This window comes from Polistes canadensis, unplaced genomic scaffold (genome assembly GCF_001313835.1).
Source record: "Polistes canadensis isolate GaletaPanama2010 unplaced genomic scaffold, ASM131383v1 scaffold_2, whole genome shotgun sequence".
In the NCBI taxonomy this organism is placed as follows: Eukaryota; Metazoa; Arthropoda; class Insecta; order Hymenoptera; family Vespidae; genus Polistes; species Polistes canadensis.
In genome coordinates, this window is record NW_014569549.1 from 561,039 (window position 1) to 576,480 (window position 15,442).

Sequence of the window (15,442 nt, forward strand, 5' to 3'; positions counted from 1 at the left end):
ACTTTTTTGCTCGTCATTAATTTGTAATTGTAATTGGAGATGATGGACCATTCCATCTCCTTGGGACACCAAATTCGTGTCTATATCGTCTAAAAGATGCATATGTGTTTAATTAGAGAGAAAAATATTATAATTTTCGTATTATTAAATTTTCAAGCTTAAATAACGTTCGGTAAATATTACAGTAATTTCTCTTTTCTTTTTCGTCTTTAAAATTTTTCACTGTAATCGTATTTTATTAAATTTACAATTTTTCTTTTCTGTGTATAATGTAGTTTAAAAGTATTTCACAATAATTAATAGATATTATTTTTTTTTGTAACTTAGTATTTTTACTTTTCCTATTTCTTTATTTTTATTTATTTTATGTAAATGTAAAATCACGCGTTTAAATTTAATTTCATTGCAACGACTAATATAGAGATTTCTTCAAAATAAATATAGAATTCAATTGAAAAGTGCATCTGCGAATTGGACGATTTATATGTCACGCTATTGTATCACTTTTGTCTGTATGACTAATATAGTTTTCTTCTTGTTACAGGTGATCATCGTTGGATTTATCATCAAACCTTCTGGATTGTTTTTTATTTGAGTGTCTGAAATTGCTTCATTTTAAAATATACGCATAAATGCATTTCTGAAGGCACACACACATGTTTATACATTCAAAATTAGATATATTTATTTAAAATTTTATTACAATAAAAGTATACTATTTTATGCTATCAAAGAGAATATATCATATACTATCATTTACTATCAAAGAATAGGGTATTTTTGATTTTTCAATTATTAATAACTAATTAAATAATTAATTAATAAAGTGAGCAATTATATTGATTTTCATTGAGCAATGCGTGAGCAATTAAGAGTATTTATTTATTTTTTTTTTCTGTTGCGGTTCTATGCCAACTTTTTTGTGCTACTTCTGTATTCTTTGACCGAGTAAACTAGTATACGTAAAACTTATCGACTAGTTTACCTTTAAGATATGGTAAACATAACCACAAGTGGGGCGCCGATAATGAAAATTTGTAGGTAGTCTAGGAAATCTAAACAAGACGACTAGGGTTATTAATCTCTGTTCGTTTCCTTAACCGTTAACTCACGTGCTCTGACGTTTTTAAACAAAACACGTTACTCTTACATTCATTTTTTGTATCTTTCTTCGTCTAAACTTCCTTTTTACGTTTGTGCATCAACCGCGTATTTGTGCGATATTACAACAACCTTCTCATTTGTAGTGAGTTTCTATTACAAACTTCATGAATAAAACATTATGGAAATTCAGTTTATTTTTACGTTAGATTAATTCAATAAATAATATTTTATTGTATTATTTCCTAATAAATTTATGTTGTTATAATGTTACCATACTTCGATTTAAATAAGAAGAAAATATATCAATTTTTTGAATTTTTGCATGATAATGTTACTTTTTATTGCTGTAATTTATTATATATTAGTAAGTCATTAATTTTTATTTTAAATATATAAATGTATGCATGACATTAATATTAGTATGATTTTTTTTTCTTTAATAGTGCATATTTTGTCCAAAATAGTTGCTGAAGTTAGTGGACAGTGTGTTTTTTATAAGCCAAGAAATTTTCCGTGGAACAACGTGGTGATTAGACAATAAAAGATCTTACTTTGAACGTGTTCGTTATAACTTAAATGAATTATAAATAGAAAATAATGGATTCTCAATACAAGTTTGTATATTAACCTTTACCCTAAATTGACTTTTCAAAGTATAGGAATTTTAACCTAAAAATCATGATCTTTTTAAAATATATTTTATATATTATTATTTTAATTGATAATAATTAATTATATTATAGATCTTAATTGTTCATATATTTTCAGAATAATTCATCCTGTAAAATATCTACATGACCATCTGGTAAATATATATATAAATATATATCATAATGTTATGTTAATGTATTGATATTACATATAAATTAATATATAAAATTTTTGTTTACTATAGGCCCAAAATATAAGACCAGATGGAAGACAATTTTTATCCTTTCGTCCAATAAGCGTTAATGTATCTTCAATAACTCAAGCTGATAGTTCAGCGATATTTAAAATAGGAAATACTACAGTAATTTGTGGTATCAAAGCTGTAAATATACCTTTATTAAATATTCAAATTACATCATTCTAAACGACTAATTATCAAAATTTAAAATATTTATTACATAGGAATTGTCAGCACCCAAAGCGGAAACCCCTGACAAAGGTTTTATCATACCCAATGTTGAACTTTCTCCATTATGTTCTCCCAAATTTCGTCCAGGTCCACCAAGTGAAGAAGCTCAGGTTATTTCTCAATTGGTAGAAGATATTTTAACTAATTCTGCTACAATAGATCTTAGAAGTTTGTGTATTTGTGAAGATAAATTAGTATGGGTATTATATTGTGATCTTTTGTGTATCAATTATGACGGTGCAGTTGTAGATGCCTGTACTGGTGCATTAGCATGTGCTCTTAAATCTTGTAAGTTTTATCCATTTATAAATTTTAGAGAAATAACTGATATCGACAAACAATATATAATTAAAAAATATATCATTATTATTATTATTATTATTATTATTATTTACTTTATAGTAACCTTACCACGAGTAACTTATGATCCACTCAACGGAAATACTTGTGTACAACATGAAGATAGAATTTCATTACAAATCAAAACTATACCTGTTAGCACAACTTTTGCTATTTTTGATGGGTATGTTTTTTTCTATATATATATTCTTATAACATCTATAGTTTATTAGAAAAAATCATAAATTAGATCAAAAAATAAAAGTTTGGTTGTATCATAGGCAACTTTTAATTGCTGATCCAACAGATGATGAAGAAAGCTTATCGTTAGGAAAATTAATAATAGTGTCAGACGAAGAAGCAATATGTTGTGTGCATAAACCAGGTACATGTATTATTAAAATATTTCATTACAAATATATAAAATTATACTTAAAATATTGTAGAAATTTTAATTGATGACAACAATTTTTGTTCAGGTGGTATTCCAGTATCAAAAGATTTATTTATAAAAAGTTTAGAAAAATCTAAACGAAGAGCCGAGTTAGTGCGATCATTGATAAATACTGCTATGATAACAGTAGTAAAAAATAAGTCGAATATATTAGATGAAAATGCTATGGAAATAAGTAAATGAAGATTTAATAAATTATACATTATTTTTCTTTTGTATTTATGATTTTCATATATATTTTGGTCCTATTTCAGAATATATATATTATACGTAATTTTTTAAGAATGGAGACTTTAAAATTTGTATTTTATTAAGTAAATAGAATTAAAAGTTTTGGAAATATATTTTAATAAGAAATGAAAACAATCAAAATAAATTATAAACTATTTGTATAAACAGGTTTTTCGCATGATTCGCATAAATTCATCTTGAGAAATTTCTCCATCACCATCTTTGTCCGCTTCATCAATCATTTCTTGTAACTCTTCATCAGTGAGATTTTCACCTAATTCTCTGGCAACGCGTTTCAAATTTTTGAAAGATATCTTCCCAGTCTCATCGTCATCAAAAAGACGAAATGCTCTCAAAACTTCCTCCTTTGGATCTTTTTCTAACATTTTAACAGACATTATACGTAAGAATTCTTCAAACGATAATTTTCCAAGACAATCTGGATCATAATCGGCTACAAGTTTCTTTAACTCTTCCTTCTTCGGTTCAAAACCGAGAGCTCTCATTGCTACTTTAAGTTCTTTAGTTGCAATTTTGCCTGTACCATCTGGATCAAATAGATCAAAGGCTTCCTTAATGTCAGCTTTTTCATCTTCTGTTAATTCTATTTTTGAGCTACCTTTTCGCCTCGAACTAAAATTATTTTTTTTAGAAGTTGAAGCCTATGCAAAAATATACAAAATATTAATATTAAAAAAAAATAAATAATCCACAATAAAAAATAAAAAATAATACTAACCATAATTATTAATAATATATTAACTATACTGTTGATCACCGTTTAAGAAACAACCTACAATTCGCTTTTGTTTTGGAAAACAAAACTTTTAGTTAAGATTTCCTGTATAATCAATGAACGTTTTATGTATATAAGTATGTGTGTAAACATACTTGAATTTGTCATTATTTCATTCTTTCATATTTTAATATATGATAAAAAGAAAAAATTATAATTAACAATTGCATTTGTTTTCATATCATCTCCTCATATCAAGTCTGATATATAAATATGTAATATATAATTAAACTTGCTGGTATATGTGTATATGTCAGTTTTCTAAGTTCTATCAAAAACCATAATGCATCTGCGTAATGTTTAAAAACTATGTTATTGGTCAACCTAATATTATTGCTTGGAACCATTGCATTGAACAACCATCCAAAATCCATATCAAATGTCTGATATTTTGTATGTAAACAAAAATCTTGATTTTAATTTATTTATTTAATTAAAAAATAATTTCATTTTTAAAAAATATTTCTATTTTCAATATTGAATTGATTAAGAAATCAACTAATTAGAATTCTGGATTCTTAGCCAATCAGAACGAAGTGTAGAGGCAGCACATAGCATAGCATATCGAAATAAACTCTACACGCAATCTAGTATTTTTATACTTCTGTATAATAGTTAATTTACAAAGTGGTATTTTCTGCAAGTAATAGTGATTGTTAATTTATTATTGTGTATATTGTGTTTTTCTTATCACATTTATTATTAAAAAATGGTATTTATATAAATTTTTTATATTATGAATTCACATAAATTATTTTATTAAATTTTTTAGTCACTAATGACAGTATTATTTGGCATATAATCTGTATAAATTTGTATTTTGTAGTTTGATGTGATATGATTTTGTAATTTGAATTTATTAATAATAATATTTTTATTGTAGAGTATTAATATTTTATTTTCATTTTATTTCTATTTTTCTGTTCATTTATATAAATATTTCTTTTAGGTTATATATTATTTTCACTATCTTTTCTCATTTATAATTTGTAGATTATTATTGTTTTATTTTCACCAAAAAGCAATTAAATAATATCTTATTTAAAATGTTTGAATGTGATAAAAGTTATGAAAACTTGTACATTTAGTAACATAACTTTAAACTAATATTACATTTCTATATTTTATAGTTCCGTAATCAGTATGACAGCGATGTCACTGTGTGGAGCCCACAGGGTCGCTTACATCAAGTGGAATATGCAATGGAAGCTGTCAAGTTAGGGTCGGCAACTGTTGGTCTTAAAAATAAGACTCATGCTATTCTTATTGCACTTAAAAGAGCATCCTCTGAACTTTCCGCTCATCAGAAAAAGATTATTCCCATAGATAAACATATGGGAATAACTATTTCTGGTCTTACTGCTGATGCTAGAATATTAAGGTTATTCTTTAAAAATATTTTCTTATCAATGTGTATAACATTTTACAAAATTATTTATATCTAATATCATATGCTATTTTATTCTAGCCGTTATATGAGAACTGAATGTTTAAATTATAAATATTCTCATGACGATGTACTCCCTGTTAGTCGTTTAATAGCAGCATTGGGAAACAAGATGCAAACTTGTACACAAAGATACGATAGACGACCATACGGTGTAGGATTGTTAGTAGCTGGCTATGATGTAAGTTGAAATAATAATACGTGTAATATTTAGTATAATACATTTGATAATATCATTAGCATAAATCATAAAAGATTATTTATTTATATAAAATGAACAATGGAATATCTAATAAATTTCATTTTATTTATCAATACCAAAGGATCAAGGTCCTCATATATATCAGACTTGTCCATCTGCTAATTACTTTGATTGTAAAGCAATGGCTATTGGATCTCGTTCTCAGAGTGCACGAACGTATTTAGAAAAACATCTTAATGAATTTTTGTCATGCGATCTCGATGAACTTGTGAAGCATGGACTTAGAGCATTACGTGATACACTGCCAAACGAAGTTGATTTATCGGTTAAGGTATGAAACAAAATTAATACAGAATATTAATAATGCACAGATATTTCAATAAGTATTGAATCACATAACGCATGTCTAAATATAATTTTGTTATCGTAGAACGTTTCTATAGCAATTGTGGGTAAAGGGACTGAGTTTACTGTCTTAAATGAGTCAGCAACATCTGATTATTTAAGCCAAATAGAAGGAGATGATAAAAGAGGAAGACCAATTGAGCCAAGTGTTGAAGATGATAGTAGACCACCTCAAGATCCACCTGCCGATGAGGGTCCACATGATCCACAAGTTGCTGTTGCAATGGAAACAGATTAAATTGAAATATAATAAAAATATTATAACTTACATACAAAAAATATGGTCACTTTATTTTCAAGTTTTGTGTTTTAAATATTTAATGTAAGAGAGTTAAATACTTATTCATCATCAAGGCATAAGACATTTCATGGTGATTTATTACATTACAAACATCTTGAATTACAAATTTGTATCATTTTTTATATATAATATTATACATTTATTTCTACTACATATTTTATTGGTACATTAACATTATTTATAGTTCAGAAGGAGTTTTGGCTTTTTGTTGATGACGATCTTTTAAAATATTTGTTAAATAGAATTCGCCAGCTTTGTATGAAGATCGCACTAATGGACCACTTGCAGTATACAGGAATCCTAATTGTTTTCCCATATTTTCCCATGATTTAAATTTACTTGGTGTCACGTATTCTATTACTTTTAAATGTCTTTTTGTAGGCTGCATGTATTGTCCTAATGTTAAAGCATTTACTCCAGCATCTCTTAGATTTTTCATCGTTTGCTCTACTTCATCATCGGTTTCACCCAATCCAAGCATGATCGATGATTTCGTTATTAAATTTTCATTATATTCCTTAGCTATTTTTAGGACTTCCAAGGACTGCCTGACAAAAATATGAAACAACATGTTATAATTACAAACATAAATATCTTTTTCTAGATAAGTATAAAGATATATACTTATAATTAGCTCGTCTATCTCTCACAAATGGTGTTAATCTCTCCACAGTTTCAATATTATGTGCAAACACATCCAGATTGGAAGAAACGATAGTTGCGATGCTATTTCTGTTTCCTCTAAAATCCGGTACTAAACATTCAACAAAAATATCGCTTCTACAATAAATAAATGTAAATAAATTAATGAATGTATATTACGATAAGAAGCAAAGTATTTACAAGTTTCAAATAAATTACCTAGATTTAATCTCTTTTACTGTCATTGCTATATGTTTTGCTCCACCATCGCTTAAGTCTGATAATAATGTAATATGATATTATATTTTTGTTTTATATTATTACAAAATCAATATGCATTAAAGCTTTATAACTAACCGTCTCTATCAACAGAGGTAAGAACAACATAATCTAAGTTCCAATCTATTATTGCGGTTGCTGTATTAACTGGTTCTTCAGGATTTAATGGTGGTGGTGCACGAGATGTTTTAACGGAACAAAATCGACAGCCACGAGTACAAGTGTCTCCCATTAACTAAATGACATTTCATTCTTTGCAATATATTCAATTAAATAAGACTATGTTACTTTAAGTTTGTTACCATAATAGTAGCAGTTGCAGTACCATGACTTCCTCCGCCCCAACATTCTCCAATGTTAGGACAACGAGCTTCTTCACAAACTGTACTTAAACGCAGCTGCCTCAATTGCGATTTGATTTTACTATAATTTTTACCCATAGGTATCTCTGTCTTAAGCCATGGTGGTAATTTCAATCTGGTATTCTCTCCTTTCTCCAATTTTAATTTTCCTTCATATTCTATATAATTGTTGTCAATAAAATCCTCAAATTGTGGACCATTTTCCAATTTTTTAGAAAATGTTTCATTTATTTTTTCAGCACATTTTATACACTATTACAATTAATTAATTTCAATAGGATTTGTTTGTTAATGTAAATAATATATGTAATAATAATAATAAAACTTACTGCAGTATGAAAATTGTTTAAACCAAATGGTTTGAAATTAGTTACATAAACAGTTCGCAACATGTTTATAAATTTAATTTAAAATTGTTTAATCAATTATTTGTTTACTGAAAAATAAGTAAAAATTAATTAGGTTATTTTGATCATTTTCTTAAAATTATGTATGTGTTAGTATACAATGGATGTGATTGACGTAAGAATCATGCCATTTGATTGGCCGAACATTGGTAACATTATTAAATACAACACGACCTTTTTCTTCATCGATTTTAAAATCGATATAATTTTATCCAACTTCATGCCTCCCAACAGTTTATTTTTTGAAGGAGCAGCAACTTCAAGCCGATAAAGATGGTATACAGTGGTGTTTATAGTTGTCATATAAGAATGTGTTGTTTGTGATAGGGTGTATTGTCTTTAATCGTGAAACATTTATTATTTGGATATGTTGTATTCGGTGAGTAATTAAATATTATTCTTATTTTATTAATAATATTGGGTTCGAATAAAACAATTAATTTTGATCATTTCAATGAAATTTTTAGAAATAAATTATTTCTAATTAAATATATATATACTATACATTTATAAGATTTATTTTAATTTTATCCATCAAAAAATCAAACACTGATAAGAAAACAATATGTTTTATAGAAATGATTTATTTATATAATAGTAAAAATGATAAAAAATATAATGTATTTTTAAACGTCAGATAAAAAATTATTTTATTTAATGGTTTTCAGGATAAAAAAGGATGGGGTGTATCAATAGTCGTGCGGATATCAATGATCTATATCCAAATATATTTCAAGTGATAAATGTTGATGATTCCGGTAATTGTGTTACTCAAGGACGTTTAGAAATAACAGATACAGATATAATTTTATATCAACGTGATAAACAGTCTATCAAATGGCCATTAAAATGTTTAAGACGATATGGTTATGACGCTGAAATCTTTAGTTTTGAATCAGGTAGAAGATGTTCTACCGGGCCTGGTATTTATGCTTTTAAATGCCGTCAAGCAGGACATTTATTTAATCTTGTTCAAACTCATATCCAAGTATGTATTTCTTTCTTTTAGTTTTTTTATAATGCAAAATGTTCCAAGGTTTACCAGTCAAACAGCACAAACATATTCTACGGGTGAAACTAAGAAATAAATGTTATTTGAAGTTCAGTTTATTACCGCAAGTTAAAAACTATCACAGTTTGATCGGTAAACCTTGTGTCACTTTATATATATATATGTCATGTTATATATTTTTAACCCACATTACGTATTTGTTAACAGGTATGTAATAACAGTATAGATGATACAATATCAAGAGAGCTTCCAGTTGCTGCTCAAACAGTTCCATCTGGAACAAGAGCGACAATACCATTTGAACCTAATTATTTAGATCCAACACCTACTAGATTTAATAACCGCATTGGCACTAGATTTGTTCATAATGAGCAAAATGGAATAGGAAGACTAAGTAGCGTTGGTAGTAGTAATGGTCCTATGTCACCTCAAGAAACTATAAGTACACCATCTCCACCACCTATTCTACCGCCACCGCCGCCACCACCGCCATTACCATCTACTATTTCTCATTCGCATTCATCTTCACTTTATATCAATGAAGAAATATTGTCCATTCCATTGGAAATGGAACATAATAATAATAAAAGTCTTCGGAGAATGGCCCAGAGGTGTATATATATATACATATATTTTTATACCAAAATCTTATATTTTTCTCCATGGTTTAGTATAATTTTTATATTACGTTATAGATCCTGTGCATTAAAAACTAGCTCTCCTTCTAATGGCACATGGGAAATGCCATCCGTAGCTAAAAATCAGGATATTTCATCTAGCAATAAACCATCGTTACCTTCAACAGTATCCTATATGAACGTGGACATTAGTAATGAAGTTAGCTCACTTTCACCAAGTCATAGTACTTTGGATCCAACTACGTGTGTAGAAGAAATTAATGAACCAAATGGTTTGGAACATCCATACATGAATATAAATCCTGGTAATGATCCAGCTGATTCCATTGCTATTAGGGTACATGCCCTATCATTACCAGTTTTACAATCTGATCCGGAAGATGGATCGAGGCACTGTTATGCTAATTTAGAATCAGCTGAAATTGAAAGTTTAAAGAAAAGGTTTTCAGGGATTTCTATATCTGATAAATCATCTTTACCACCATCAACGCCTACAGGTATTGCCATTAGGGAAGTTAATTATGCTGTTTTGGATTTAGATAGGAAAGATGAATCATCGTTGGATGGTGCGGTACATTTGACCCCATCTCCTCCAGAGTCACCAAATAAAACGCAAGAAGGATATGCTATAATAGATTTCAATAAAACAGCTGCTCTCAGTCATTCTGTCAATCCTAATCTTTTAAATGATAATGAAGGTTCTCGGAAGACTCGCCACAATTCCACAATAAATGACTTGTCCGCTTCTTGCAGACTCAGTTCATCCATTAGTGAGTAACACATTCATTATTTTATTATACTCACAGCAGATTATTTATGTAATCATACCATTACATATTATATGCATAAAATCTTTAATCTCTCATAAAATAATAATTTGGTAGCTTTTTTCTCACTTCTTAAAATGTCTTAAAATATTGATTAAGGGAAGCAGCTTTATATATAAATATATATTATTTAGTAAGATTTTTTTAAGTTCAAGATTTTTATAATGTAATATTTTATTTCATTTATATTTTTTTATATTAATCTTTTATATGAATACAGACTTATTTTTATTTTAATAGTTTTTAATTTTTATATGTATATCGGTTGTAAGATTTCCAATTTCTGATGTAAAAATATCTATAAGGTGTCTAAGGTTTATCTGATCAAACGGCGTTAGTATATTTTATGCACGAAAATAAGAAAAAAATATTGTATAAAAATATTATATAAATATAGAGATCATATAAAACTTTATTAAATAACTTTTTAATAAAGTTTTACGTGACATATACTTATATTGTTTTCTTATTTTTACGCATAAAATATGCTGACATTGTTTCGCCGGAAAATTCTCAAACATCCTGTAAAATAATTCGTTTCACAAATGATATCATTTAAAAGATGTAGTTTTCTCTAATATAAATCTTAGAGAAAGGAAATCTCAAGGAAAGAATTTTATACAATAATTAAACAACGTTTATAGAACATTGCACATAAAACCATTTTTTACATTAGATATTATAATATACTATATGGAGCTACTGGAAGATGAAGCATATAGATATTGTTTGTTTATTTGTATATATATATTTTAAAATTAACACGAGGCTGATATATTAAAATATAAACTAAATTCTAATATAATACTAATTCCGTGATTATTTAATAGATTTCGTTTAGATCAATTTTCCACATTGATAGCTCCGAGTTTCTTGCAATTTATTAGATCTTATCTGAGATTATTTGTAAGAGTGATATACAAATATGATAAAAGATAAAAAACATAGAATATAAATTATACATCACATGTGTATGTACGCGTGATAAATTTTGAGGCAATTAAAATAATAACATAATTGAAAATTTTACAAAAAATAAAGCAAATAATTTCTAGCTTATCAATAAATACAAATCAATTTTCTGTTGATCTTAAAAATATTTATGTAAATATGTTAGCGCAGTACATCATTGCAAAAAAGTATATCTATATGTGACATTGTTAATTAATATTTATTTAATAACTTTTAATTATTTAGTATATGTATCTATTTTTCAACAAAATATTTATATATCTTATTTTAAATATAACGCGTATATACAAATGAAAATGTACATACAAAAAATATAACAGATAAGATGCAAGCAAGGAAATTTTATCTTTCAATAGCTCCGAATATAAAGTAACAAAAAGTCAATATGTTTAAAGTAACAGAAGTTGAATATTTTTAAAATTAATTATAACGCCAATAGAGAGCACATAGTATATTAACCTTCTGCGCTAGCAGAATCCCTATGCAGCAGTCGATCACCAGCTTCGACTTATTTTTATCTAATTAGATCTGTTACAACGATATAAATGTATTAAAAGAACTATAGATAATTTTATAGTTAAGTACTATCCTGTGCAACATAAGACACTCACTTCAAATAAACTGTCAAACATTATTTGTGCCTGAGAGAAAGAAAGAGAAAGAGAGAGAGAGGCATATATAAAAAATGCACAAGGTTAATAATAAGATATAATATTTTGTAGCAATTGCAGTAATTAAAATGGCCTAAGGAATACCTACAAGTAATAAATGCCAATAAAAATTGGATTAAGAGTTTTCAAATTACACGATATGATAATTAGAAGCAATGTAAATTTATATTTAGAAGTCTATATTTAATTAAATTAAATAAATTTTCCTTAAGAGTTCTTTTTAATCAACTGATAACAGTCAGGAGAATTTTATACAAATTTAAATTTGTAATTATTTCTCTTCTTTTAAAATGCCAAAAAAAATGTTATACCGTAATTTATAATTTTTACTTTTACTCTTTTTATACTTATAATTTTATCTTAATCTCGTGTAGAAACATATTTCATTAAATCATATCAATCATCGACATTAGGAACATAAATTATGTTTATGTCTACATTTCATTACGCATTTATATTAATAGGAATATGTTTTCTCATTATAATTTCTCATAAGACATCTAATATTGTTTGTTATTAATTTTTCTTATGCTGTGTGAAATAAGGTCATATTTGATGAACATGTACCTTCCAAAAATATCTATGTACAAACTATATGCCAATATGCAAACAGTTCATTTCAGTTATTATAAGTGAGATCATTAGATTTATATCTAACAATAAAATAAGTTAATATTTAAATGAAATATTCATTGGATTAGTTAATATTAATATGTTTTATACTTTTATTACAAGTGCTTCTTGTTATAAATGTTATGTTAGACATATAAGCAATTATTTTATAATATTAAGAATGTTATACATATAATAAATCAATACTTGATATTAACACATTCACTGCCATAATATTATATATTATATTATATTAATTTTGATTCAAAATAACAATTAATTTTTTTTTAATATTGTTACCATGAATATTAGGGTAGTATATGATTCAGCTTGAATGAAAAAACGAAGCCGTTGGATATGTTACCGTAAATGTTTTACAGATGAAAATTTAATTGAAAATTGTTATATCGATGTTATTGTCAGTTAAAAAAAAAACATATATTCATTGTTTTTAATGCGTTAAATGTTTAAATATCAAATAGTGGTAGTGAATTTGTTAATATAATATATTCTAATTTACATTAACGTATAATCGTTGCATGAATACACACACGCGCACGCAAATGCATGTATTTAAATTGTAGTTGAAGAATATACTTGAAATCAGTTAAAAATACTATTGAAATGAATGAAGAAGTAACAAGGCATAGTTGAGGATCGTTTAATATATTTAGAGGTACAACCGATAATATATTAAACGATCATCAACTGCGACAGGTTTTCTAACTTAAGTACTATGCATTTTTGCTGAACTTTAAGGCAGGCATGTTCGGGGAATTTTATATTTAAATGAAGAAACTAATATATAACGACAAGATCTTCGTTAAGTCTACATAAAATGTTAAACATTTTCATACAACAAATGGCCTTGTATAACGTGTACGTATTTATGCACAAAAGGGAGAAAGATAAAAAGAGAAAGAGAGAGAGAGAGAGAGAGAGAGAGAGAGAAAGAATTGAGGGGAAAAACAAAATGCATCAAATTAGAGATTGAAATATTCATTAACTTTTCGTAAAATATTAAGTAATCACATCATAATTAATGATTCGTTTTAAACGCAAATATAAATATCTTTAAAGAAATTAGAAATATTGTAATACGTTGTAAAAATCTTGGCTGCTCTCAAGTATGGGCAAAAACAAAAATCTAGTTAAAAGTATCATTTGTACGATCAAAGTTATTTATACACGCACATATATGTTGCATATACGCATACGAACGAACATTGTGCTTTTTATTCTGTCCATTTAGAAATTACATGCATAATATTAATTGTGTGTGAATAATATAATTATTCATAATATTATAAACCAAAAACTTTAGATATTACTAGTTGTTGTTTGTACTTTTATCTAATGACAAAAAACTTTATTATGTATTTTTATCATTAGATCAAATTACTTTAGTATGTTTAAATGTTGTTTAGTCATCAACGGCATATAAATTTGATTATTATAGCTCCGTAAAATTGTACAAAAGAAATGTAATATTAACGAGTTTAAAAATTCGTCTTTTACATTGAAAAAAAAACAATTTTTCAATTTAAATATCATATATACGTTTTATTTTATATAAATAATTTTACCATTTATCCAGTATTTTTGATCAAAAAATATATGATTATAAGTAAATGATATAATTTGTTATTATTCAATAATAATATTTCGTATATTAACATATTAGTTTCATAGATAGTAGTATAACGTAAGAATAATAATTGAAACAATTGATACATTTCATTGCACTAAATGTTATGCTATTTACAACCAATATTATTCATCTCAATAATTTGTATTTTGATACATGTAGTATTTTCTTAACGAATGTAAAGAAGAAAAAAAAAAAGAAAAATTATTAATCTACAAAACAATAAAAATGTGATTAAAGAATGAATTCTGTACGACGATGTTATAACGATAATATTTATTGTAAATGTACAAATAGTCATAAATATTTTAATTGTGCCGAAACAGATTTCATTACATTATGAATTTTTAATTAGTATAGATTTTCAAACGCCCCAAATATTAAATGTGGAAGTTTTTAATTTTATTTTTTCTGAGTAAAATAAATTTAAAGAAAAATGAAGGGGATGCTCGATTTATAGAAATGACAACCATGTGTATATGTGACCGTCCAAGCCGGAAATCAGTCATTGCTAGTAATTCCTCGGCATTACTATGAATGCAAAGAGCCTTCAGACGAAGTCGGAAATTGAAAAATAATAAGTTTCATTAAAATCTATTCACTTTTAGTATAAAAAATATTTACCAAAACTTTTCAAAGAAATTGCAAAGATGTACAATTTACAGCATTGCAATCTCTGATATTTCTTTGAAAAGTTTTTGGGGGAAGGGGTTGCGTATAGCTGTGTGTGTCTGTGCCCGAGAATGTATTCTTTTCAACGTTGTTAAATAGTAATTTGATATTCTATAGAATATCAAAGTATTATGTTCGATGCCTAGGAAAAACTGGAAGAATTTTTCAATTTCCGATTTCGTCTGAAGGCTCTTTGCATTCATAGTAATGCCGAAGAATTACTAGCAATGACTGATTTCCGACTTGGACGGTAACATATACATATATAGCTGCATACACGATCATTCGTATATATATCTAT

General features: G+C 26.6%; 5 protein-coding genes across 8 annotated transcripts; 3 read left to right on the top strand and 2 right to left on the bottom strand.

Moving 5' to 3' along the window:
• Positions 1 to 885: 885 nt before the first annotated feature.
• On the top strand, positions 886 to 3,413 carry LOC106785577 (exosome complex component RRP43-like). Of its 3 annotated transcripts, none has more exons than XM_014746187.1 (8): positions 886 to 1,246; positions 1,548 to 1,718; positions 1,873 to 1,909; positions 2,000 to 2,137; positions 2,218 to 2,512; positions 2,627 to 2,747; positions 2,845 to 2,948; positions 3,043 to 3,413. In XM_014746187.1, exons 2-8 carry the CDS (start codon positions 1,702 to 1,704, stop codon positions 3,198 to 3,200), a joined length of 870 nt encoding a protein of 289 aa, XP_014601673.1. In that variant the 5' UTR covers positions 886 to 1,246; positions 1,548 to 1,701; the 3' UTR covers positions 3,201 to 3,413. The 3 variants fall into 3 exon arrangements, with proteins under 3 accessions (XP_014601673.1, XP_014601681.1, XP_014601689.1); XM_014746195.1 differs by having other exon boundaries at positions 1,569 to 1,718; XM_014746203.1 differs by having other exon boundaries at positions 886 to 1,037.
• Positions 3,236 to 4,334, bottom strand: LOC106785598 (caltractin). The gene is made up of 2 exons (XM_014746214.1): positions 3,988 to 4,334; positions 3,236 to 3,910 (listed from the first exon to the last, which is right to left on the bottom strand). The coding sequence occupies exons 1-2, from the start codon at positions 3,988 to 3,990 to the stop codon at positions 3,401 to 3,403; spliced, it is 513 nt and encodes a 170-aa protein (XP_014601700.1). The 5' UTR covers positions 3,991 to 4,334; the 3' UTR covers positions 3,236 to 3,400.
• Positions 4,335 to 4,622: 288 nt separating this feature from the next.
• LOC106785342 (proteasome subunit alpha type-1) lies at positions 4,623 to 6,457 on the top strand. The gene is made up of 5 exons (XM_014745726.1): positions 4,623 to 4,756; positions 5,175 to 5,425; positions 5,513 to 5,672; positions 5,815 to 6,024; positions 6,124 to 6,457. The coding sequence occupies exons 1-5, from the start codon at positions 4,754 to 4,756 to the stop codon at positions 6,334 to 6,336; spliced, it is 837 nt and encodes a 278-aa protein (XP_014601212.1). The 5' UTR covers positions 4,623 to 4,753; the 3' UTR covers positions 6,337 to 6,457.
• Position 6,458: 1 nt separating this feature from the next.
• LOC106785335 (lipoyl synthase, mitochondrial) lies at positions 6,459 to 8,243 on the bottom strand. The gene is made up of 6 exons (XM_014745712.1): positions 8,012 to 8,243; positions 7,623 to 7,934; positions 7,399 to 7,555; positions 7,261 to 7,318; positions 7,024 to 7,179; positions 6,459 to 6,947 (listed from the first exon to the last, which is right to left on the bottom strand). Exons 1-6 carry the CDS (start codon positions 8,072 to 8,074, stop codon positions 6,578 to 6,580), a joined length of 1,116 nt encoding a protein of 371 aa, XP_014601198.1. The 5' UTR covers positions 8,075 to 8,243; the 3' UTR covers positions 6,459 to 6,577.
• Positions 8,244 to 8,322: 79 nt separating this feature from the next.
• Positions 8,323 to 10,668, top strand: LOC106785326 (fibroblast growth factor receptor substrate 2). 2 transcript variants are annotated; one of them, XM_014745700.1, is made up of 5 exons: positions 8,323 to 8,468; positions 8,758 to 9,077; positions 9,309 to 9,712; positions 9,797 to 10,044; positions 10,279 to 10,668. In XM_014745700.1, exons 2-5 carry the CDS (start codon positions 8,769 to 8,771, stop codon positions 10,515 to 10,517), a joined length of 1,200 nt encoding a protein of 399 aa, XP_014601186.1. In that variant the 5' UTR covers positions 8,323 to 8,468; positions 8,758 to 8,768; the 3' UTR covers positions 10,518 to 10,668. The 2 variants fall into 2 exon arrangements, with proteins under 2 accessions (XP_014601186.1, XP_014601176.1); XM_014745690.1 differs by having other exon boundaries at positions 8,324 to 8,468; positions 9,797 to 10,668.
• Positions 10,669 to 15,442: the final 4,774 nt, after the last annotated feature.